Source organism: Anopheles coluzzii, chromosome 2 (genome assembly GCF_943734685.1).
Source record: "Anopheles coluzzii chromosome 2, AcolN3, whole genome shotgun sequence".
NCBI lineage: Eukaryota > Metazoa > Arthropoda > Insecta > Diptera > Culicidae > Anopheles > Anopheles coluzzii.
In genome coordinates this window covers 115,089,623-115,115,635 of record NC_064670.1, presented here as the reverse complement: position 1 = coordinate 115,115,635, position 26,013 = coordinate 115,089,623, and the positions used below count along the sequence as shown (strand labels likewise).

The 26,013-nt window shown below is 47.6% G+C and overlaps 1 protein-coding gene across 1 annotated transcript in view; it reads right to left on the bottom strand.

Moving 5' to 3' along the window:
• Positions 1-1,194: 1,194 nt before the first annotated feature.
• LOC120948672 (mucin-5AC-like) overlaps positions 1,195-26,013 on the bottom strand; it is a 38,359-nt gene continuing 13,540 nt past the window's right edge. The window contains exon 2 of the mRNA XM_040365276.2: positions 1,195-5,002. Coding sequence (XP_040221210.2) covers positions 2,619-5,002 — 2,384 coding nt within the window. The 3' untranslated portion in view covers positions 1,195-2,618. The remainder of the gene's footprint in view (positions 5,003-26,013) is intronic.

Here is a 26,013-nt window from a genome sequence, read left to right as displayed (position 1 = left end):
CCACCTTTACAAATCAAACCCATCGCCAACCTCGGACACACAGCTACACGATTTGTTGAAATAAAAACGGAAACGCACACACACAAACACACAGCGCCAACAAATCTGCCCAGGCCTGAACCGCTGGGAAACAAATTCCGGTTGTCATTTGCCGGCCGAGAAGTCATCAATTTCCAATAACGCAATTTTTCAAACGAAATTGACTGTCGCAAGATCGATAGATAAGCAGGGAAACATGGGGAAGGGATGCCGGGATCGGTATCACTCTGAACTCGCGTGGGGGCTTCACCGTTCAATGGTCGGTGCTGATGGATTCAGCCTGATGGATGGATGGGGTGAGCGTGCGAACCAGAAAAAAATACAAAAAAAAAACCGCGGCAAAAACGGAAACCAAACTAAACCATTCTTTGATGGAAACGCTCGAAAGGACTCGCTCTCGCAGGAGGGATGGGCGAGGGGCTTGAGGGCTGCCTTACAAAGGACTCCATTCCACGATGGGTCGGATCCATTAATAAACTGGCTAGCTGTGTGTTTGTGTGTGTGTGTCTGTGTTTGGTGTGCGTTGAAGCACAGTCGCTCGTTACGTCCACGTTGGCATATAGACTGCCGTGAGAGGGTGAAACACTAAGACCACCCACTGGAAAGGGGACAACGTCGGTACACATCCTGTTGCGCCATTTTCATCCTTATCATCATCATCATTATCATCATCGATCGAGAGAGTACGGTACGGAACCGAGGGTGAAAGTGGCCGGAAGGAATGGTAAGCTAGTTTAGAATGTGGTCGTTCCAAATACACAGCAAAAGAAAAAGAAGGAAAACAACGTTGTTTCAATGCGGGACATCGTACCTACCCCGCTAAAAAGCGGGTGCTAGTTCCGGTGAAAGACTCCATTCTTTTGCGCTCGGTGGCTTTGCTACTTTGTAACGAGTCGAGGATGTTTCGTTCCAGAGAATTCGGTTTTGTTCTCGCAAAGTGCGCTCCTAGTGAAGGAAAATCGCATTCCCATTCTCCGCAGGTGACGCGTGTCCTGCTGGCGCGCCAACAACGCGCGTTCGACAGGCGGGTGTCGAACGAGTTGTTTTGCATTCCGCTCAACTTGTCATGGCTTACTTGCGCTCCGCCGCTCGAAGGTAGCTCTGGGTGGTGCGAGGCAAAATATTTGTGTGTGTAGCTCCAGTAAATGAAAAAAAAGAAAGGAAAACCATCGCCCTTTAATGAACGTCTTCCAGGGCGAGCCCTGCCCGGGGACGAAGGACCAAAACACCGTTTCGCCTAGGACAAATCACCCACCTTTTTGCCACCAGCGTGGCAGTGTGGGCTAAATTTGAACGCGCCAGTAGCGTCCGCTTCCGGTGCGCGTTGCGACGTTGCGATACTGTGCTGGTGCGTTCCGCGCAAAGCGTTTGGGCCACTGCGTATCGGCGTACCACCGATAGGGCAATGAGTCATCATTTAAAAGTAATTTATTTTCTTTCAAAATTACTTTTCATCAATGTGCGCCTCCCGGTCCCGGTTTCCTTAGCTAAATAGCAGCCGAGCGAATAGTAGTAGGGATGTGTATGTGTGCGCGCAAGCTCGCGCTTGCTACGCGGAAATGGAATGTCATTGGCGTGCGCTTTTGGGTGGCATCATAGTACGAGTGAGAGAGAGAGAGTGTGTTTCTTTGCATAAGGTGGACTAAAATGAATGATGTCTCTTTCCCTCGTTTTTCAAACGAGCAATCTTAAGATGCTCGTGCGCTCCATGCAAATTCTTCAATTTGTTGTAATTTGGAGTGAAGTTATTTAAATTTTCAAGTCGTTGGGTTTCGTTGGGTTGATTAGTTTGGAGAGAAATTCGTGGCAAAGCCAGCGTAGGTCCTTCATAAAACTGGTTGATGGAATGTTGTATCCATGTTCGAGATAGCTGCCCAATATTGTCCCTTATCAATCTCTCTCCCCCGAGGACACTTAAATACCACTATGTCCTAGGGTTCTTACATCAGCAAAGGTTACATCAAGCTAACAGTTTGTAGTACAGCCGCTGTACAGTAGATTCCCGCTTCGGCTGCTCTAGCAATTGATCCACTGCTAAGCGAGCCGGATTCGAAAATCCAACTAATTTCCGTTTTCCGGCCCCCGAACGGTTCTTTAATTTTTCACACCTGTCCCGTTGGGTGCCGACGGAGAAGTTTTGCTGCCGAGCGGCAATTTTAGATTTGCCTGTCAATTTCCTGTCGCGGAGCTGCTGCTGCAGATCAGGAAGAGTGAGGGTTCTTTTTTTTTTAGTTTGAAGAAGAGGCCCTAAAAGATATTGAAAGGAAGGTTGAAGTGGTTGAGGTAGGAAACCGGGTTTGTGACATTTCCGGTACAGCTTTCCGATCCGAGGCGGTACGGATGACAGTAATTTAGAGGGTTTGGTGGTTTGGCTACTGATGCCTTGATTGCTGTGAGTCAACTTGAGCCTACGAGACAGGAAGGCAGTGAAGGGCTATGAAGGGAACGCAAAAAATGTTATTGGAGACTTCGGAGATGATTGGATCAGAGTAAAGAGCAGACATTTTCGCGAAAGGGGAGTCGAAATCAGTCGCAAGAGAAACAGTTCAAAGAGTACAGAGCATTGCCGGTGACGTCCATTACGTCGTAATGATATCGATATCTTCTTCATCGTCGTCCTCATCCCCCGGATCAGCCGTCACGACATCGATCGTGGTCGTCGAGCAACTGTCATCGTTGTGATAGTTCTGCCTACCGCTAGCCATACGCATCGCGTACTCATCCCGATCGATGTCCTGGCTGCTGTGGTAGATCTTCCGCCCACCGATCACACTGACAGGCGAGTTGTCACCCTCCCCGGGCCCAGGGCCGTTCGGATCATCATCCTTGTAGCAGGCCGACTCCAGATGCTTGTTGAGGTACGACTTAAGCGCGAACGTTTTGTGACACCGGCCACACTCAAAGTTCTTGTCCGTGGAGTGTGTCTGCATGTGGGCGCGCAGGTTCGACCGATCGGCAAACGCTTTGCCGCAATGACCACAGCCATACGGCTTTTCGCCCGTGTGCGACCGCAGATGGCCCTGGAGCAGCCAGGGCCGCGAGAAAAGCTTCCCACAGACGCCGCAGCTGTGCGACAGCTTGTGCGTAAGCAGATGCATTGCCAGCGCGGGCATGGAGACGTACGCCTTGCCGCAGGTTACACACTTCTTGGCCGACTGCGAGTCCAGGCTGCGGTGCGTTTGCTTGTGGCGCGACAGATTGCTCGAGGTGGCGTACTGCTTGCCACACTCGGGACACTTGTACTTGCCCTTACCGTTGGACGTTCCGTTCGAGGCGGTCGCCGACTCGCCGGACGAATCGCAATCCCCTGCCGTTGATTGGTCCGGACCGTCCGCTTTCGAAGCGTGAGAAGCCGGCGGGCCCGTTTTGGAGGAGTGTGAAGCGGCGACGGCCTGCACCGGAGCGGTTTCCTTGGAAGCTTTCTTGCGATTTTTCGACCGACCGTCGCTCGATATCAGATCATCGTACGTGTACAGCTCGGCCGTCTTACTGCCCGAGAGCTTTTGGCCGGGCGCGGGAGCAACCACCTTGGCGCTGGCGCTTACGGCGGGCACCTTGGCCGCCGTGCCACCGGAAGTGGAAGGTGTGGAAGATTTATGCTTGCGAGTTACTGGCGCCGTCCCAGCGGCAAGCGCGGAACCGTTGACAATCACCGACGTGACGGAGCTGCTGGCCGATGGTTGCTGGTGTGGCCGGCGACTGGTCCGTCGGCCGGTCGGGGGAGCCTCCGGGACCGGCGGTGTACCGTTGGACGAGCGTGAGGGTGAATATTTGGAAGCGATTGACGAGGAACTTGAGTGTACGAAGGAGAACACGCTCGAGGAGGACGAACAGGAGGTGCCGGGTGAGACGGAGCTGGCCGAACATTCCGTGTCGGACGAGTGCTCGGACGTGGGCGGCGTTAGCGGGCCGGCGGTGGACGGTGAGATGGTTTTTATCGTCGTTGCACTTTCACCGTCACTGTGCGCCGAAGCCGACATCGTTGTCGTCAGCTCGTAGCAGGGTATTATCATCGAGATTGGTCCCGATCCGGGCGGACACTGGTAATTAGCTGCCGTGGCCGCCTCCACAATACTGATGATGCCGCCCTGGCAGGGCGCGTTCGGCTGCTGTGGCGGATGATGATTTTGTGCTCCATTGGTCGGGGTATGCTGCGGGCTGGTGGATCCCACCAGCGGCAGCGGTTCGCTCGACGCACCAGTGCCCCCCGGGTGCAGGATCGTAACGACGCACGGTGCCGTCAGGGGCGGTAGGCTTTGGGACAGTGACAATAAATCATGTGCGGCTTCCGTTTCTTCTATGCTGCGATCGCGAAATATGGCCGCCGTTGTGTCGTAGCAGGCGGGCGCAGTCGTGGTGGAGGATGCGACCGTCGCCGGTGTTTGCGAATGGGGCTGGTACATGGCGGCAGCACTTGACTGTTGCTCCGTGCGATGCTGTTGCTGAGCGTGTTGCGTGGCGGCAGTTTGCACCAGCAGCGTGGCTGGCTGTTGCCGACCTGTTACGGACTTGTGGTACGAGGAAACGAGCGATGATTTATCTTGCCTCTTATCGGACACTTGAGCTGCAGCGGCCGCCGCCACAATCGGCGCAACGGGGGTCGTTTCGGCATAAATTAGCGTTGCCGTGGTCGTCCCCGGCAACGGTGACGTTGTGATGCTGTTCGGCCCATTGGCGTTACTGCTGCCGATGCCATAATTAGGATTATTACGGCCAGATTTAGCGCCTATCGAGGCGAGCAGCACTGGTGGTTGCTGCTGGCCACCGTTGGATGCGGCCGCCCGTATCGTCACGATCGGGCCCGGTGCAGTGGCGCCCGTGTCCGGTTGCGGCTGGCTAGGGGAAGCACTTACCGACAGATGCCGGGAGGAGTTGGTCTTCACGTTGATTAGATTGGTGTTGCTGTTGCTGTTGTTTGGCCCACATTTGAACGTCCGGAAGTCGCTCAGAGGTATGGTGAATCCTGCGCCAAGGGAGCGGAAAAAGAAAATAAACGGTGGAAAATGTTAGTGTGGTCGTAGCTATTGCTTCGTTATCTTGAAGGAATCTCTTAATGAGATTTATGCGCATGTTGACGATGTTTGAGATGAATGTTGAACATAAATATTGGGCTTTGGATGGGATGTGGCCGAAGCTGGAACGAGCTGCCATTTTCTGTCCCATTGGATGGTCATTAGGAAATGAAACAATGCCGAGGTACATTCACGATAAAGTTATTGGCATACAAGGAGGGTTTGTCTAAATCAATGCGCTCAAATTATGAGTCGATTAGTTAACAGAGCTACAAATTAGTTTCATTTTAATACAAAAATTGTGAGAAAGCACTTTTTAAGTTCTAACGTTTTCCTAAGCGCTTTTTTATAAAAAAAATGAAACAAAGGATATTAAGTAGGTTTACTAAGCCTTAAGCTCTCTTAAGAACGAAACTAATAAAATGAATGCATTTTTTTATTGAGAAATATGGATAGAGCGTCATGTTGTCTGCACATTCTTTAAAAAGTGCGTTAAATTACAAGTCCCGCGCGATTCTTACTTCCCTCAAATTAATGTGATATACCAGCAAGCTTAATGGGTTTATCGTGCAATTAAAGCGAATCTTACGCCTTCTTCTAAAACTACACTACTAAAAACTGATATGAAACAATCAAGCAAATCGCTTACTGGCCTCATATTGTTAATCCAATCAGCTTTCAACCCCATTCTTGTAATACTTTAAATCGGTAACGATTAACACTTAGTTGAATGTTTGTAGGCACATTTTACGCACAATTATCCATTAGGGCAAACGGTCCTAGTATCTCCTAGTCAACGTCTTATGCTGTGCCAATTTAATATAAAGTTATGACCACTCGCCTAACCCTTACGTCCACAGCTAGCGAGTAATAGTCCCCGTTCGTGTCAGACCGTTCTGATTAGACCCCGGAAAACAACAAACGGCAAATGGTCAAACATCATCAACCTCAGGGAGAGCAGGGAGGTAATCGCACGGCCCGGTCGGCTCTCGGTAAATGACAATTGATGAGTTGGAGGCGGGTCCGGTCATCGTCAGTTAAAAATGCAAACGATTCAAATTGCATTTACGATTAACTTAACGCTGGCCCCCGGGGTTGGTGGTTTAGAGGCGGGTAGGGAGGGGCCGTAATAATTACCGTCCGCTACGGAAAGGTTGCCACATGGGCAAGGGTCAATGCAAATGAAGGTGTATTGTGTCTTTGGAACTCTCTTTGGTAGGATGAACTGGAAAGGGATTTTGAAGCAAGAGCACGAAGCCCGCAAAAGGATCAGCGCCAGACTTTGTTACGTGCACGTATAGTGTGAGTGTGTTGGGAAGCGTATACGCATACGCGAGCATCCTTTTTGCAGCTCGGTAGGTAGAGAGCTCAGTCCAAAATGGGACGTGCTGGTCAATATCCGTTTTCGACCCCGTGAAAGCACTGCTGGACAGTTTCTTAACCAGTGCGTAATCACCTCTTTCAGCACCTTTCAGCACGACCGCTTGCGGGTTAATCCTTTCGGCACGCGGTAGGGAATTTAGCAAAAGATAGGGAGCAAGCCAGAGTAATCCGGAGTAACAATAGACCCGCCTACCTACTGGGACGGTACTGCTAGCAGGCTCACTGGACAAATCCTGCCATCGGTGTGCGGTGGGATTGATAATGTGCTTCTAATTGCAATTAATGCCAACCGTAAGCAATGGAAATAGACAAAACTGTTGACTTGCCCTTGTTGTAGTAGTCCGTGCCGGTGGGCATTTAGGAACCCCTGGGAGGGGTTTTGGATGCTTGGACGCTCCCAGTTAACTCGTCGTTTCCGGAACGAGCGCATGTGTGTGTGTGTGTGGGAGTGTTTTTTGTTGCTACGCAAAAACTTTGCCCAATGAAACAGCCGGATAAAGGTAAAGTCCTTTGCATTATGTGAAGGAAGAAGTTTCGTTTGTTCGCTTCCCGTTCCGTTCTGGGTGCTGGGTGCTTTCCGTTTGCTGTTCCGTGTTGCTGGAGAAAAATAAAATTTTATGCAAACTTGCACATCCCTTTTCTGGGTGTCTTGGTCGCTTCGACACCCAGCACCGGGCGGGAGGTTTTGCTCCGTTCCAGCGGGATAATTAATCGCCATTGTCGGTGGCTTTGCTCGTTATTTACAGTGATTACCGAGAGCGTTTTGTTGGTGCCAGTGTTCACACCGGCTCTATTATGTTAGGTAGGGTTTTGTTGAGCGAGTCGTTGGGTGTACTTTTACGCCATTTAGATAACGCGATATACAAGTACAAATAACGGCGTGTTGAATGCTTTTTCTCAAAAGCAGCACAAGTTTAGGATCTCTGTATCTTATATTAGCTTAGTTTCTTGTTAAACCAGAGTACATAAAATGATATATTTTTGTTAAAACATTGAACAACTCTGTTACAGTAACTGGAACGTAGATATCCTGTATTATTGGCAAATTGAAGTAAGTATCGCTCGGGCACAGAAACAAGGGTCATCAGTGAATTAAAATTATACCCAATCCTTTGGTACAGGGCATTTAGAGCACCAACGGACGAAGCTAGCCATTGAATTTCGCACGCCGAAAAGGACGTCCACCAAAATGCAGACGATCCACCGGCAGACCGACACTCCGGACAATGATCTGCCAGCCGTTTCTGATGCCGAATTCCCAAACCGTAGCTAACGAGCTTAATCGAATTTGAATGAAAATTACCGTTTCCCGGTCCGGTGCTCGACCACCGCCACATCGGTCTGACAGTAAGTGGAAGTTACAAGACCGCCCGAAAGGAAAGGGCCGGACGACTTTTGGTTTCCGGGAGCACTGCACACATACAGACAATGCTGGATCTGGAGGGTGCATTCACCTGGGCTGGCTGATACTCTCCCTTCCTCGTCTCAGTCTCGGCTGTACACCGCAGCGTAAAGTATCGGTTGGCCAGACCGGGTTTCCCGAACTGCCAAAAGGCGAACGAATGAAGGTGGCGTATGCCTCGGTGACCGGGCTACCGGCAAATCATCATTCTGAGATTTCTCGATTTTCTGCGTTTCGTCTTCTGGGGTCTTCTCCCATTGTTTTGGAGCATCAGGGCTCGGGACAACACGGTGGTGAACTCTGGTGTCTGTTCGTGCCGGTCGGCGCTGCGAATGATGGGCCCCATTTAAATAGGTAATGTGCACAATTAAACTCTGCAGATTAAATATGAAATATTCATGCACAACCAATCCCCTTTTCCGCACGGTTGGTCACCATGGGATGCACGCTCTGTTTGGTAGTGAAGGTGCAAGGTGGATGTCTCGGATGTCTCGACCGCTACCGTTACTTAAATTTCCTAGGAAGACCAGTTCGATGTCACTACGGTGCATTTGCAGTGGAGTGGAATGGTCATATCGGTTCTGGATGCAGTTTTGTAAGCCATTAACGATTAGTGTACTTGTGCTTTTGGTTGCGCTTGAGCTCTGGACATTTTAAAACTACCAAGAGTCGAGCACAAGGGTCGGTTAACTTTTCAAGATACCGGGCAGAATTCGAGAAATTCATGACCCCGGCGAGTGAGCTTTTAGATAAGAAACATTCATTGTTCACTAGCTTTGTTAAATGAAAGACTTGAGCTCTGATGTTGTTACATTTTTTAAACGAAGTTTTGCATGAAACTTCAATCGCACTGTCGTCTGACAGTGATATAAAAGCCTTGTGACCGGCATTTCCGCGTAGGACGTTACGCCAAGTAGAAGAAGAAGAACAAGCCTTCAATCAAGATACAGTAGTTTCTTGATAATTACTCCGAAATATCGTACGCTGTAAGTCTTCTTCAATATTAGTTGTAGTTGTCATATGTTCGTATTTAAAAGACCTTGAAAGAAAATCTTACAAAATCATTGCTCAGAGTATACAGTTCGTCTTCAGCTTCTAACCCTAGTAAACGGTTATTCTGTCATAAACCACATCGGCACATACTGGAAAACATGTCCTTCCAGTACTTTTTTAAACCGTGTGACCCGGAATTTTGCCCACGTCCCACAATCATCGACTGCCGAAAGTGTGCCCAAAATACTCGAATAATCGAAAATCCGCCCTGAATCCAGTTAAGTGTACATCCTCTTGATAGAGTTGGTACGACGCTCTAATCCATTTGCAAGACTGGAGCAACCGCAGCATGTCACTATCTGCAAGCATCCTATCGCTCGTGAATCATTCAGGGAGCGTTGCAAAAACTGAATAGCCTTGAACATCCCCTTCGACCATGATTGCAAGCATAGAAATTGTCGAACCATCTTCCAACGGGTAGGTCCCACACAATTCTACAATCAGCGCACGGATGTGCAACAAGGAAGAACGCATGGATCGTGCAGGCAGCGCTGCATACTGCTATTGGCGTATTTAATTTAAATATACAAAACGATTGTATTTATAAACATAAATCATGCGAACGCTACGTTCTGTTGAAGGTGGAGCAGTAAAGGTCACAGCATGGCATTGTTTCATGATGTTATTCGTGGCGTAATCGTGGCTAGGTTCATGGAGGCGAGGTGTGTGGAAAATCGTTTTCCAAGATTGCAAGATTGCTCCAAACAATGGGCAAATGTAATCTGCTATTAAGTTCATATCGAATGCTCTTTTAAGAGACCTGTTGGATAAAACAGGTATTTGCATGAAATGTCCAAACTATTCGTCGAATCGTCAATATTCCGATTGACATTAGCACGTCATCAGTTTTGTCCTCTGCCCAAGCTACCCGCAAACCATTGTCCAATGCTGCTTCAAAAGACATCGGACCGTTTGGTTTCCATTATCGTCGCTTTCGGGCCGCGCGCCCGATTTCACTGTGCGTCACGCGCGGGCAATGTCCTTTTTGTCCACGGAGAGCGCACACACGCACACGTGCCCCGGAATTGGCAACAAATGGCGGCAAACAGCGATAAAATAACATCATGTACAATCACAATTCGCCTGCATTCTGCCGTCTGCAAGCCAAAGCAGGCTCTCGTTCAGGCGGCTCCGTCTGTTGGCTGCTATCTAACGGGATGCTCGCTCAATACGTCCCCATACTACTAGAGCACAATGGCAAATTGCACCCACAGTTGGTCGATTCTGGTGCCCGCGTTGGGTGACAAAACAAATGGGAAGGGTTGAGAAATGGTATTGAAATGCGAGGAAGAGGAGGATGAGATACGCAAGTAATAGCGGGTGCGACACTAAAGGCGTCGTCAGCGAAAGGATTGTCTTGGTTGGATGGGCCTGTAAATTCATCCTGAATGTAGGATCGTTCGGTCTATCCTGGGTGGCTATTGTTCAACGAAAGCATCCTTCATGTATGTTGGGTGGATGTGATGGGGGACTGTATCAGACCATGCGGGGAGTTTGCTGTAGCTCTGCGTATGGGCTGGACCGACCAGGCATATAAACACATCCGCATACGCGTTCGCACAGGTGCAACGGTGGGGATGATTCCCTACAATGGATCAGGCACCCTCTTTAGGAGGCATACACGAACACGTGAGGCTTGCACGGAGTGTTTGCTTGCCGGTGCTAGACGACGCATCGAGATGGTGTTTCTGAGATTGGAATCTATTCATCGTACACTGAGTTGCAGCGCACAGGAGCATATATAGAGAGAGAGACGAACAACCACGAAATGATTGTAGAATGCGCTAAACTAATGGCGATAATTTTCAACGTCGAGACCATCTCCAGACAAACCATCCTGCGTCAGGGATGGGAAGAACCAGAAAAGGAAAGCGTAAGCGTTCTTCCTCTGGTGAAGTGTGCTTGGTTTTTGTTTCCTGTCTCTACTACGGGTTGCACCGCAACTTTTGTAACTTTTGTGTCCAACAACGTGCAGCTCGCAGCTGGGCAGAATCGTGAAGCTTCCGCGTGTGCTTGTGCTATGTTGCTATCGTTCGATGACCAATCCTCCGTATTGGTACGAACGGTCGCGGTCGCGGTCTTAGAACCGCCAATAGCATCCAGCATCCAATAAACCCCGGGTTGGACCATGTGGTGACCGAAAAAGTTCTTTTATTGTGCGACTACTGTCCAGCGTCGTACGCGCTTGCCAGATGCAACGAAACGGTTGCATCGCGGAATCGTTCTCCCGGATGGTGGTGGTGGTTAGTTTTTCAATTTGTTGCGCCAGTGCACTGCAGTCGCTGCACATCAGCTGGCCGTTCGGCATCGAAGCAGCAGCGAGCAGTTTTCCCCGAGACGGAGGACCGAGGCAGATGATTGGGCTGACTTCGGCAATGTGTGCAATAAATTAATTACTTCCCGATAGCGATTGATCGATCTGGCGCGTTTCGGGAGGTTCGTTGGGAGTAGTTTTAATCGATTTTGCTTCCCCTCTCTCTTTCTCTATCTGTTGCGATTGTTTCAGTGGAGTGGAGAGTGCATAAAGGCAGAAGGGGGTAAATGGCGCTATTGGCATTTCATTTTGCAATGATAGTTCGGTTGGCGAGTTTTGCCGATGTTCTTTTGGGCGGTGATTCAACATGTTTTCGGTTCAGAAATTGTTCCGAAGTTTGGGCGATAAAAATGTGTAAATAAATCGATAAAATCAATCAAAAACAATACTCTTAAGAGCATGATTGCTTCTCCGTTAAGCGCCCTGATCGTTTGTAATAACGTACTAAATTACTTCCTCCAGCCAACCAGGACCCCAGGAGGGGGGGGTGGGGGGTGACCGCTCCCTAATAAGCTCCAACTAATTGGAGGTCATTTTGTCATCCTCCACCACATTAACGTGACGGGACAGAGATGACCAGTAATGCGTACCGACCCGAGTTCATTATCGTCAGTGCGCCAGGGAGGAAAATTACGCCAGTGAGTCTGTTGTCTTACTTGGTTTTACGCCACGCCACGTTCGAAGTGTGACAAATGGGCTTCGAAATTTGCAGAATCACTCAAAGAGTGAAGTGATTTTGGTGTGCTTCTTTGCGTTGTGTTGTGTCGCAGGCACAGAAAACCACCACCATCCCTAAACGACACGTTAATGCGCACAATTGACCACTAACGGCGTTGTCCACGCGCGGGCTTTACTTCCTTTATCTTGCCAAGCATCACGCATCACGCCGTTTTGGCGCAATGGCAAAGTGGCCGAAAATCGCTTCACCACCGTTGCGCGGTGCGGAATTTACAAACACTAATCCTCACCCATAAATCAGCGTTTAATTGCTTTATTAACGAAACCATGGCAGGAGGCAGGCGAAGGCAGTTCTTGCGGGCATTTCTTACGCCCGTGGAAGTTTCCACACAGCTCCGGTCTCGCTGGTAGAAGGCCTCGAACGGTCGTGGTGTAAGAGAGCGCCGAGAGGAAATTGGTTTTTCTTCGTTAGCGTGGAAGCGTTCTGCTTCTGTTGCTCTGGTGTCCTTTTGCCGTGTGTTGGACCTTTTAATCATCGTGGTTCCGAAATCCCTTAGCCACGCTCTGACGATAGGTAGGCGGTAATGGAGAGCAAGATTGGGAGGGGAACTCACGGGGGGAATAAAGAGCGCCGGAAAGCGGGTGAAAACTTTGCCCAACGAAAGGAAAGATTGGCAGTCGAGAAAATGGCTCCCGAAGAGGGAAATAATAGAACGGAGACGCCTCGATACTTGATCATGACGTACGCACTACGGCAGGTTTTTTGTTCGTCTTTTCGCCTCCCGACAGCTCTCTGTTATGAACTGTGGTATGAATGGTGGCGGTTTGCGTGGAGCAGAAAGTCCGGTGCAAAACCCGCACCCTCTCGGTACCCGTATGATAAAGGTGCGTTCGAAGTTTCCAAATCGGAAATGGTTCTGATTACGCGGAATTCAGGATTACAACAGGCGTAGGCGGGAAAGGAAAGCGGGTCTAGCGTTTCCACGTGCCGAAAAGAGGCAAGCAGAGGGTATAGCCGGGATGGCAGCATGGTAAAGCGGGCGCGCGGTAACGATGGATGGATCAGGAGGGGGATCTTTATCAACTTTATCAACGCGCCCTAATTGCGGCTATTCAGGTGTAATTAACAAAGATTCGTTTCCGGTCCGTGCTGGTGCACGGTGCTGGTGCTTCCTTTTTTCCTTCGCGTAGTGCCACTTCCGGCCGTACTACGGGCCTCGCACCAGTTCAATAGCTCGAAGGAAAATAAAGAATAAAAATGATTCGTGCACGAGGGATAACGAAGTGGGGCTGCTGTTTTTTTTTGCTTTCTTATTGTTCACCGTGAAGTATCGCGTCGAACTCACACCCGGTGCTCATTGCCTCCAGGAGGAGTGGGAGGAAAACCACCCGCCGGGGAGACACGATGTTTTGGAGTTTTACTTTATCTTTGTGCATCGTTCGTATGGGTGTAGATGGAATGTTGTTTTTTTTTGTTCGCTCAGGTATCAGGTTTTTTCCCGGAGGTTGAATGGAGGAAGCTATTTTTATTCCCCAGCAAAACGGACGGCACGGCACGGTCGCTAATCGGCCGTAAGCCGCCGTGAGTGCGCGGGAAATCCATCCTTCTGCTCTGCTGTTGGACGGATAAAGGACACGAATCACAGGACACTACCGCAAACGGGTGCGATTAGCTAGATGGTGTTGTGTTTTCTTTTTTTTGGGTTTGGTTCGGCTTTTTGCAAGGTGACACAGGAAGTATCACCAATTGTCGTTTTGTTTGAAAAGGGTCCAATATTTAGCGATCCCTTGAGCATTGCGTGTTATGCAAATTTATTCGATAATACGTTTCAAAGGAAAGATGCAGTGGACAGGTGGTCAGAAAGGGTACCGTAAACGTGTATATTTAAGATTGTGAGCTGTTGGAATGTGTTTAGAATATCGGTAGATAGGAGCTAGACATCGGAAGTAACCTTGGCGCTGTGTAGACAAAATTGCAATAGATGGCGCCAGTAGATGGTTTAAGTGGTCAAAGCGAATTGACGAATGCCACGAGGAGCATTTCAATAGCGTTAAGAAAATGTGTCGATAGAGAACAGTAAAAAGTTTACATAAATCTTAGAAAATGTCTGTTTTCATAGCTGAAATCGTTAACTAGATACTTTAGATTACATGTTCCATTGCTAGTCGAATTACTGAAGGTACCGTGTACTCTATCAAAGTCTATGTACTCAGTGTACACGGATCGATAGAATGGTAAGCATATGTACTCTAGCATCGTACCCTTTACGGGCCGGTTAGATGTGTCATTTTATATTAGATGATAAGAATTGCTCTTAAAATTTGGAATTAAATCCCAAGGGAAATGTAGTTTAGTTACTCTGGTAACTAGTAAGAACTGTGCGAAGCCACCCATGGAACCTATAGTTTTGTAAAACTTGTTTCTAAACCCCGTTCCCTTACAATGATATATGGTGAGATGATGTTATGAAAGTATTTTTCATTTTATTACTACTTATCAACGGCGAGTTTTGTAGGAACTCTACAATCGTTTTCAAGCCTACGTCCCTATAAACGGCGTAACATTTAGCGCATTTAGTACGCATCGCACGTCGGGTAGCTCGATTTAAATCCCAAACGCCCGTGTACCGCTTTCCAACGCACAAATTGTGTACCAAACAGGTGTCCGGACACGTTTGCAGGATGCAGTCCGCAGAGCTGGGCAGCATTTGCAGCAAAGCACCAGTCACATGAGCTCATACGTACGTCCAGTGTTGGTTCGCTGCTGGCCACGAGAGGATACGAATTCTAGCGTGTATCTCCAATAGGACACGAGAGACTGCCTGATCTCTACAAAGCCTGGGAAGGGGCTGTATGAATTTTAAATTATTTCTAGCCTCCATTGTGTAGCCAACGGTCTGCAGTGTGTGTGTGTGTGTGTCTGATGGAACGATTTGCTGGCCCAACCGACCAAGCTGGACCACATCTATAAATACCTATTTATATGCAACCAAATATACCTCCGCATATCGGATCGGTGCTGATGAAGGGCGGTTGTGCATGGAGATGCATTACATCACGGGAGACCTCGGAGCTCACTGGACCTTTTGAAGAAGACACTGTGCATTCCAGCTGACGACCCTCTAGACCTTGATTTCGAATGGAAAAGTAGTGTGGGGTTGGTGTTTAAAAAACGAGCCGGAAGTTATCGCAAGCCACCTGCTAGAATGAGATAATGTGCGTTGCCTTTTCGAAAGTAACGTTCCACAGAACGATTAGAGCCGCTCAGAGTCTGCTGGCCGTTGGTCTAATGTCACACCGTTGATGGACCACTGGGCCAGGTGGGCTTGTGCGTGGGCAGCAGCTATGCACGAACAGTGCACGTATGCAGTTCATGCCGTGCGTTCGGTCATGTCTGGGACATGATCCTTGGATACACTTTGCGTACGTTAGAAGCAGCACCGGCAAGGTTAATTTGCTTATAGCGACTTTTATAATTGAGACAAATCTTCCCGAGCGAAGGACAACGCACCAGCACAGCCCCACACACCGGTACAGTAGTGCACGTTCAGAATAGCGCCAGAAGATGGCGCACTGTCCCGCGGGAGAATCTGGCCAGCAGCAGTGGGGCAGATGGCGTTGCCAAAGTGTTCACCTCATTGCAAGAATGCAAACAGTATCGTGCCATCGTGCCCGCAAACAGCCAGCCAGCGAGCCAGCCAACCGGCTGCAGAACCAGTCTGCCAGAAGGCGGGCGTGATGCGTTCCCCGTGCACTTTGGAAAGGTAAATTTAATTAAACTGCGACAGAAGGCAAACACCATGTTTGCTGCGATGACCGGGGCCGGGCTGCAGAAGAACGTGCGATAGAGCGATGTTTGTGTGCGAGAGAGCTGATTTGAAAGGGCAGACACTGTACGGCATCTCGTCTTCAGGCGCACAAAAATGTGGGCCTCCTAAAAGGCAGCAGGGGGGTAACAACATTGACCGATGGCAGAGACGGTGGCCAAGACTGTAGGGTGAAATTTTTGAACCATCATCATCAGCATCATCGATCCATGTTTGTCGCAATGGCGAACAAGTGTTTGAATGGTGGCGAGTAATTGATTATTCGAACAGATGCTTGAATCGGGGGCTGAGATTTGCATCCTGTTTGGTTAGCATTCATACAATCGCCATACAGGACGGTTTTGTGACCAGTGCAAACCTGGCAGTGGGAAGCAGTTGTCACTTTCGTGGCCTGGCCCTGGAAAAATCAATCAATCAAGAAGATCATTTAAAGAGCGCTGATCAGCCTGTTTTAACATTAAACAACTGCTAAACGACGGTACAATATGATGTGTAATGTATGCAACACTTGCTGTAGAATAAATAAACTCTTCCGCTTTACCGCGTTTACCTTCACAAAAGAGCCGTTGTTTTGATATTGAAATATATCCCTGCACAACAAAAAAAAAAAAAGGCCAACAGAGCGCAGTTTTGCGGTATGTAGCACCCTCCATCTACTAACGCCAATTGCATGACATCGTTACGGCAAGCTTTATGGCACCACAGCGCAGATTATACAGCTGATTTCCGTGTATATGGTACCGCATTAGTACGGCCGTTTCGTTGTTGCAGCAGCGAATACCAATTGAACCCACCGCGGCTTGGTTGGACCAAGCCAGAGGGAATCTGTTGTTGTTCGGGAATGGGGGGGGGGGGCAGCGAAGCAAATGCCCCCGTACAACAGCCAACCTTGTGGCTTGTTATTTTGCCGATGCAGGAAAGGAAACAGTGAAGTGAGGATCGTAAATTGCTCACCGCTACCCCTCCCTTCTCTCTTCTCTATTTATGGGGCGCTCCGTTTTGCAAAAGAGAGTGAAAATTGGACGCCCGTTTGGGGTTGGAAAAAAAGGTTGGCCCACCAGAGCGGTACGCGCGAGAGGGAAAGTGCAACAGCCATTTCTGCTCGTCGAACACGTCGCGCATTTGAATATTTTTGACATAAATTCTGATTATTCAATCAGATTTATTATTGAAATTCATTCGGTTTTATAACTGTATGGCTCATAATTTCAATAAATAAAACATTTGTATGAATGTTGAGCAGCGAGAGGGAAAGTGAGACGGAGAAAGAGAAAGGCAGACGGTGAGAGAGGGTTATGTTTTCGGTAGTGCTCTATCTGTTCGAATTTTTTATTCGCTCGTCAGCAAACCTCCAATGCAACACCATAAAAGTTTTGCCATTTTTTCCACCCCTCCCCCGACCCGGTGATGAAGATAATGTTTCGGCACGGGATGGATGGATGGCATGATAGCTGGGGCACACCCGGTAGAATGATCAAAAGGGTTCAAACAGTGGAACACGCCGAACAGAAGAAACGTATTACAACCGTTGCGTGTATCGTTGTTTTCCTCGATTCCGTTGGTTTGTGCGGTGAAAGTACCAGAAACGGAGGTTTTGTTTAATGATGGGTAAAAAAACGGCCACCCCATGGAGCAAGGGGAAGGGGAGGGGGGGGGGGGGGGGATATAAAATGAAGAAAATCCGCAACAGTCTCGCAGTAAAGTTGTTTTCTTTGCGCCCAATTGAAACACCATAAAAACGGGCCCACCCGCACGTGGAAGTGGGAAAGGAAAATCGAACTAACACGAGCTTCCCGGGAACCATATGGAAACACGCCGGTCGGCTATTGTGTGTCTGGGTGGTGCACCGATGTTATGGCTGGTTGTTGGGTTGGGTTGGGACAGCCCCGGGTGGGTGGTGATTGTTGTGGTTGGCCACTTTTCCACGTTTCACCTCCGCTCAACCGGGCTGCACTGACGCTGCTCCTGGTCCTCCGGGTGACCAAACATAAAATCAATAAATTCATTTCCCGTAAACATAAATTTCCTGCTAATGGTGTTTTCCTTCGTTTTTACGCGCCCGCCGTACGCATTTTCGGGTGGCGCGTCATCGCGGTAGCACTGCACGGACGAGCGAACCGCAAGCCGACGCGCGTGTTTGATCGGTTGGAAGGAATAAACGGCCCCCTTCCTCCCCGCCCCTGCCCTGTCGCAAGGACCGCAAAGGAAATGCATGCGGGAGATGAAAAGTAGTGTATGTACGTTGGGTGATGGAAGATGCCCGGTGGGCGGGGGGTAGGATTAAGGTCAACGAGGAGGCCAAGAGAATGAAAAGAGGTTGGAGGGTGGAATGGAATATCGTAAAAGTTGTTTGATAAGTTATCAAAACTGATGTATTGCCTTGAGAGCGTTCGTAAAGCGCCTAAAGATATGCTTTATTCTTCAGAAACTGATATAAAAAGGGAAATTGATCACATTTGCATACTTTTAGGAACTAGTGATTGTGTTAATTGTATCTTTAGCTGAAAGTTATTTTTTATAAACATCAATATCGTTTAAACGAATACACTGAAGCATGAAAATATAATGGATTTGAAAGAAAATTATGTTTCGTGATGCTAATTACACCTGATCAAAAGCACGTGTACGACTGATTGCATACTTTCTGGCGACATAGATTCATTTGCAATTCTTCTTCTATTTTCGAATGATTTTACCTTTTTTTAGATGATTTATATTTTTGACACAAATATTGTCATTCTAGAAACGTTTCACATCATTCGCATAACGAGCCTATTCATCCCATCCATCGCGCGTAATACGAATGACAACTAGGCGACCCATCCTCCCTTTCATTTCGCACATCGAGCCAAAATGAAAAAGGACACCGAATGTTTACCTTCGCAAGGGCGAATCCCTGAGCCATGAGGCCGAGCATTTCGGGCGTGCCAGCGTGTGCGTAAGTGCATTTGGTGCAACGAGATAATTGGATACTACACCATAAAACAAATTAACAGCTTCCAAAAGGGTGATTAATTCTCACCGGTGTAATAGATTTTCCTCAGCAGCACTCCCTCCCTCCTCCCTAGTTGTGCCCGATGCGTTAGCATTGGGTGGTGCCGGAGGGAAAAGAAGAGAGTGAGAGAGAGAGGGAGGGGGGGGGGGGGAGCGAACGCATGCTCGGCGCTGTCCAGAGCGGTGGAAACGAATGAAACGCAAACCGACAGGCTTAGGGATGCCGGCATAAAATATGCAACAGCCTCTGGGCGTTCCGATTGGAACCGGGTTTCGTAATTACGAGTGGCCGTCTTTTGCATTCCCCTCTCCACAAACCAGCCATAGCCTCATACTTCTGCTGGCGACCTGTGCCTGGATGTGGTCGGGTGGTTATAAAACTAATCAAAATGGATCAGTGCCTTCAAAACGGGCGCTACATCAAACAGCATGGCTCGGGACACTCCTACCTGCACGACGACCTGGTTGAACCTGTACGGAAGGTACGGTGAGGTGGGTAGGCAGTGTGAGCGTTAGAGGAGGGATTCATTCGTTACATCTTCGTCGTAGGAGCAAGTCAATTGGTTGACCTCTGGGGACATACCAAAGGTGCATCTGCACGTTGCCCGGTCGAGACAAACACAAACAATTAAACGGTCCGGTGCATTCTACGGGGTTGTGGGCGAGTGAGCGTTGTCTTGTAGTTGGGATTACCGGTGACATTTACCACCTTGCACCAACAGTCGGACGACATCTTTATTGGAGAATCAATTTAATCTGGTTGTTAAAGCATCGTTTGCAATGCATTTTTAAGGTTGTTTGCAAATTGAAATTCTACTTCAATAACTGAAGGTTTTATCCAAATATTTCACAGCTAGCTAATACTCAAGCAGGCAGTAAACTTGTTAGTAAGAGTTACCCTCAATATGTAATTATAACGTAAATTGAATAAATTCAGCATAGACTGCCATGCGGATTGCATACTGCATAATCGCGTTGTTGAAATCAGCCTGATAGTATGCAATGCAAATAACAAACCGTTCTTTTTCAATTTTTGTACAGTGCAGACGTATTTTACTAGATTCTTGTACAGGGGAAAAGCTTATCATACCTTAATCTGCGGATTTGTGAATGAAATTTGAATAAATTTTGCAGTACACATTGTAATGCATCCAGAAATTCGATTATTACTCTAGCAGCAAACTCCAGCAAAAAAATCGTCTTCATGTTTGTGCTGAATTGACAACTGAATACTTTACAATCGAGACATTAGCAATCGACGCTCTTCACTACAATCCATGTACTAAAATATTACGACCTGTTTCCTGCTGCTTCTGTCGCCAGTTTGAGCGTTCCATTGTCACCTCTAGCAGCGAGCGGTACACAGTCTATAACTTGCTTGCACGTGAAGTTACTTTCGCCCCGAAATGGATCCATCATTTACCTTTAACGAGTGCATCAAACCGTTTGGTGGGACAAACCATCCACACAAACGCACTTACTGTTTCGCGTATTTTTTGTTTGTTTGTTAGATATGGCGGAAGGAAGTAATGCGCCTTTCCCTTTGTTTTTGGCCTATTCTGCACGCGTGAGCAACACGTTTGAACGATTATGGTTATTTTATGAGACGTTTGTGAGACGACCGTGTGAGTTGGTGTGTCCTTCGCTGTATCTCCTTCCTCCACCGTGTGCAATGCCTGCGTGCACGAAGAATTCCTTAGCACGAAACATCGTGTTATCTGTGTGGACGATGTTTGTGTACTCTGTGTTTGCTTTCCACATCTCCCATACACCCAACCGCACGGACGAAAGAATGTGCACAAAATTATCAAACAAAATATAAAAAAAAACAAACACATTCACACGAGCACATCCAAGCGCCCGAAACATGCGACCGTGTCAGGATGAAGGCTATAAAAATGAAATAAAAATAAGCAAATCAAAATGTCTGCTCGCTGCCGTTACTGTAAAACCAATACCGCTCGGTCGTTTGGGTGGCCTGTGTTGGTGTGGCAGGTGGGTGGCTCTTAACAAGCATAAAGTGTTGCTTTATTATCGCCCATTGGGCAGGGGAGGAAGCGCCCATCGCGGTACGGATTATTATTGATGGTCGTTGCGTTGACCGTACCAACGGGTGGTTGGTTGGGTGGTCCAAGAGAAAGAGTGGTTGGTTAACGTGAACAACGGCAGCGCGGGCTCGTTCGGGAAGCATATGTTATGCGATCGGGTTTCGGGGCCTTTCAAACCCGGTGAATAAATATGAGAAATTGTTATAAATTTATTGATCAAACACGAAATATATGTAATCAATTTCCGTGCTGGAGAGGATGTTTTGTTGTCTTCTGTGTGCTTTGTGGGTTCAGCTGGTGCGGGAACGCGAAGTTTGAAGGATAGATTTGGTCCTTCTATGATTCATGTTACAGAAAATATTGCTCAAGCATGTTCTTTGCAAATATGCGCATGAGTTTCGATCTTTGTTGGACCTAAAGGGCATTCATAAAGAAACATTATTGAACTCTTAACTCCAAAAACTTCAATCAATAGTTTAACCTTTTCGTCAAAGTGGTGAAATGTTACATTACACCCAAGAAATCGCTCTTCTCGAATGCTGCCTTAGTATACACAAGAATCGCTGCCTTTCGAAGGTGCGATTTTCCCCTTTCATCTGCCAATTTCACCGGGAGTGCAAACGAGGCAAAGGAGTGAATCTACTTCAATAAATATTTATTTAATACACGTTTATAAGGGATTATGTGTTTTTATAAGCAAGATTAATGACCTTTAGCGCGGGGGTTGCTGGGAGCCTGATGGTTAACTTCACTCCCTCGATTCTTTGCCGCTATCGGTCTTGTTGGATAACCGGCGAGACAGCCTTACATCCCCACCAAAGGCTACACACCGGGCCGTGCTGCTGCCGACGTGGCAGTTTCGATCGCCACTTTGGGTTTTTCGGCGAAACAAGTGCAGCGCAAGGGGGATGAAACGGCAATTGACGCACGGGAGGTTTTTCTGTGAACGATACCCCTCGGGGGAGGCATCTTGTTTGAGAGTAAATGGTGTTATGATGGCGTTTGTTTGCTGTTTGGAGGGCTGTTTAGAGTGTTGTTTTCGTTGCGTTTTGTTGTGTCAAAATGGCTCCAGTTTTAAGCGACCAGATTTTAAGGTTTAAGTGTTGTTGTTGTTGGATGTACTAGTTGCGTTCGAGATAGAAATGATAAATTGTTGATGCTAAAGGTAGGTGTGTAGTTGTGAGTTTGATGTAGTTCACTGTGAGTGATTTTGAAAAATATGTGAGTTATAACGTTAAGATAGTTTATCTCGCAATTTCTTATTGCTTGGGAAATTTATATACATGCTGCTTCGATAGCCTCTGTAAGGTGCATCTAAAGCATTGTAGAACTATTTCTACCATATTTATACCATATTTGTAACGCTTGGAGCAAATACGGGTGTTAAATAATACGGAATTGCATAGTAGCAGGCGTTTATACGGTTCAAGCGCTACATAAATGAAGATTTGCTGCAGTGATAGTTTCAGCAAAATAAAAGCCAAATCGAACATTAACTTCTTTACTTTTGCATTAATATTCACCGGTACGAAACTACCCACAGCAAACGACTATTGTAGTGACCATTACTTCGGGGCCGACGGGTTTAACGTGTGATCATAAAATATTTACCAATTACTTGCAAACGCTTTCGCTGCGGGCCCGTTTCCGCCAGCTTCCGAGCTTAAAAGTAACCAGCACCGGGCCATTTGGCCAGTGTGACACCAATTTTGTGGAGCAATGATTCTCGCATCAGTTTCCGGGACCAATTTTGGGCATCAGGTTCGCCGAAAAATCATCCAGTGCGGGTAAACCTGGCAAATAGTCCGGCCAGAGAGATAGGGAGGGAGCGAGACATACTCACACGCAACACGCGCCCCGGTAGAGCGGGGCCGTTTTGTTAGGTCAACCGCAGCTCCACGTGGCTCGAGGGGAGCGCCGATCCAGGAGCGCATAGTCTAGCGGCCAGTGTTGGCAATTACTTTCCAATTAAAAGTGAAGTAAAATAAAATTTAACTGCATCCATAAAATTTTAATTGATTCACTGAGGACCACTGAGGTTCTGGTTGCGACAGGGGTGAAGGGCGAAATCTGGCCCCAGGCATGGAAGTTGACGTTTCTCCCGAGGGGTACTGCCGCTGGCGCGTAAAAACACCGTTGCGGAAGCAATGGCAGGACGAGATACTGATCTACTCGCGTAAGTATTGCGCGAGTGAGAGGGAAACCTGAACGATTCCCGTGGACAAAAAAAAGGAAGATAAGGCAGGAAAAAGCGGAAACCACCACCATGCCAACCGAGTCGTCAAAAATAGCACAACAGGCAATCGCCGCGTTACGGGTACGGTTTCTTGAGGTTAAATTAAAGTGCGATAGGTGTGGCCGATGCTGCCGGCAAATGTTTAGAGTAATGGTCAGTCGTAAAATAAATTTAGCGAAAATTTTCTAATTTCCGCCACTACAGTGAGTGTTGCTGGCTGCCTGGCTGGATGGCTGGCTAGGGATGGGGTGCACGGTGCCGCATCTGCCATGTGCGGGCTACGGTTGGCGAGCTGTTGGATTGGTCTGGTCTGGCGAGCTTCAAATCTGGCAAGCGTGGTGAGCCAGAGATCGTGTGATTTGATGGAAAGTTGGGATAAAGTTTTACGATAATTATTCGATTTTTCGAGAAGCCCCACACACACACCGTTGACCGTTTCAATGGAGGAAAGTTAAGGGAGATGGGACGAGGGAGGTATGGCGATTTGATTGGCCTGAACCTTGTGGTAGTGTGAGTCGAACGCAACGGTGAGTTTCCCCCCGCGAGTGGCAATCAAATTATGGACAAATGGGAATGCGAACGGGTGGCTGGGGTGAAGCATCGCAAAATTGGAAGGAATTAGGTGCGACTTGTTGGTGACCTTAATTGGTGGTGCGTTCGGGCGGGAGAGCGTTGACGTTTAGGAATGATCGTGCTAAAGCGATTAAGATTTATTGTGCTGCATTGATAGTTTTAGTTAGAACGGTTAGTAAGAGGCAGCCATGCAAAATAGCCGAAATTTAGGGCTTTCATTGCAGGAATAATAAGGCTTTGTGCTTCATTTGGTTCGGTATTAGGAGTATCAATGAGCTTAAAGCGTTTTTAAGACATTTAGACGAATGTTTTCGAAAAAACGCACATTTTACTCGTATTTAACTATGTATTGATAAAATTTTTGTGTAAATCTCAATTAGAAAAGTGCTCTATCGATACGACTCGATTTTACTTCGAAAAAGCAATATTTAGGCTATATCGCGGATTGGGATCAATATTATTATTATTTATTGGTTAATCTTCATCTATCTCATTCCAATGTTTCTTGGTACGTTTTACAGGTGTTCATTAATAATTGCTCGCATGTGAACTATTGCCGTCCTCGGCTTCAGCTGATGTTGAACCCAATTGCACACCTTTCTGATCGTTCTCATTGCTTTTCATAAACAAGAACGGACATACCGAGATTCTTCAAGTGTCTTTGCGAGATCTTGATGGATTTTCACAGAGTATCGCCTCTCGAGTGTCCATCTTCAAATTGACGCCCTAAACCGTTCTTTGTCTTCTTTATCTGTTATAACTTGGTTGCCAAAAGCCTCCACCAACATGCAATGGCCTTCGTGCAGACGTTTTCTCCACATTGTAATCATTCAAGCAGCTATCCTCACGAAAAAAAAACAATATTTAATAATGCAAAAAAACAACTGATGGAAGGGATTGTATAAAGATGTTATCTTCAAAAAACGATTATTATCTTGCTAACATGTAATATGCAACATTACGACATTTGTCTTGTAAGATATTTTACATTAAGAAAGAACTCGTTGCATACTCAAAAGTATTGAAATAAACAAATTATACAAGACTCCAGCAACAACTTCATGAACATTTTTTTTGAAGTTTCTGTATCGCAAAAAATGCGGAAAACACCACCACAAAAATGATCGCTTTAAAGTTGCAGCCAATCACCGGGCAGGAAATGTCGCCGGTAAATGCTAAGCCATTGCGGTGAGCCTAAAAAGTGTCCGATTTGCATCGTTACGTTGTTTGTACTTCATTTATGACGACGACATTGATGACGATGATGATGATGATGATGTTGATGGAACGTGCTGACTTGGTCCCGGGTCTAATTTCGCATCCCAAACGGCTGGACTGCTCCGGCGGTGGTAAGTGGGAGAACGGTGTGCTCATGTACATCCTGTGGCTGTGGTCTATGGATAGCGCAACGCTGGATGACTAGAAACGATGCAACCCGGCCGGTGCTGCCAGTGAAACTGCAATGAGTCCTTACCCCGATCCGACCGTAATCCCTGCTCCTTCTCTCCCAAGGTGTAAAATAAACGGTAAACGTAGGCTTAATTTCTCTACCGCCATCCACCACGAGCCGGCGCACCACGTGTGAGTGTGCGAGGGCAAACCGGAACGGTCAAGACACGAAAGGTCGGATGGTCTAATTTTGCCAACGCTGACCCGGTGCGGTCAGTTCAGCGAAAAGCAGAAGCAGCAGCAGCAGTGGTGTTGTTGGTGGTGGTCAATTTAGTCGTAATTTACCGAGCTATCGATGCCTTAATCATTGTCTGAAATAATGGGATCATAAAACTACTCAATTAAGATTAACTCGAGAGGGAGCGTTTCGGGTTCGGGTTTTTACACTCCGGAGGTCTATGTTGTCGGGGGCGCATCCGTCGGTCGTTCGCTTCCATACTTCGCCCGTGGGGGTTGGCCGGATCCGTGTTGTAGTATACTTGAAACTAACCATTATCTATGCTCGGTAAAGCTAGGCAACAATTAAACCTCAAGCTTTGCGCTTGGTGCGTTCGTGTGGCTTCGAGACGTGCAAGATTTGAGGAAGATATTCCTCCAATTCCTCCCCCCATGTCTTTTAGTGCTTCAGTGCAGTTGCTTCCGTCTGCTAAACACAACTGCTAGTGCCGGTTCTTCTCGTCTGCCTCTGGATATCTTTCATCTCTTGGCAGCAAGACTTTAAGAGAGTGTGCGAAAGCGTGCTGAGGGATGTTGTGAGGTGCCTAGCGCCAATCGATACTGTACGGGTGGGTGCTTAATGCGGCATGAATTATCCTTTACCACCGGGCGGCGGCACGATGCTGCATGCATACATGCGAGCTGGCGGGAGCTGAGCGATGCAGCTCGTGATCGTGCCGAGACGTGTTGATTCTTTGTAACGACGTGAGATGAACAAAGGAAGTGATATTACCGGGTGCGGTTCCGAGAAAATCTGCTTTGAGGTTTACTTGAGTGTGTGTCTGTGTT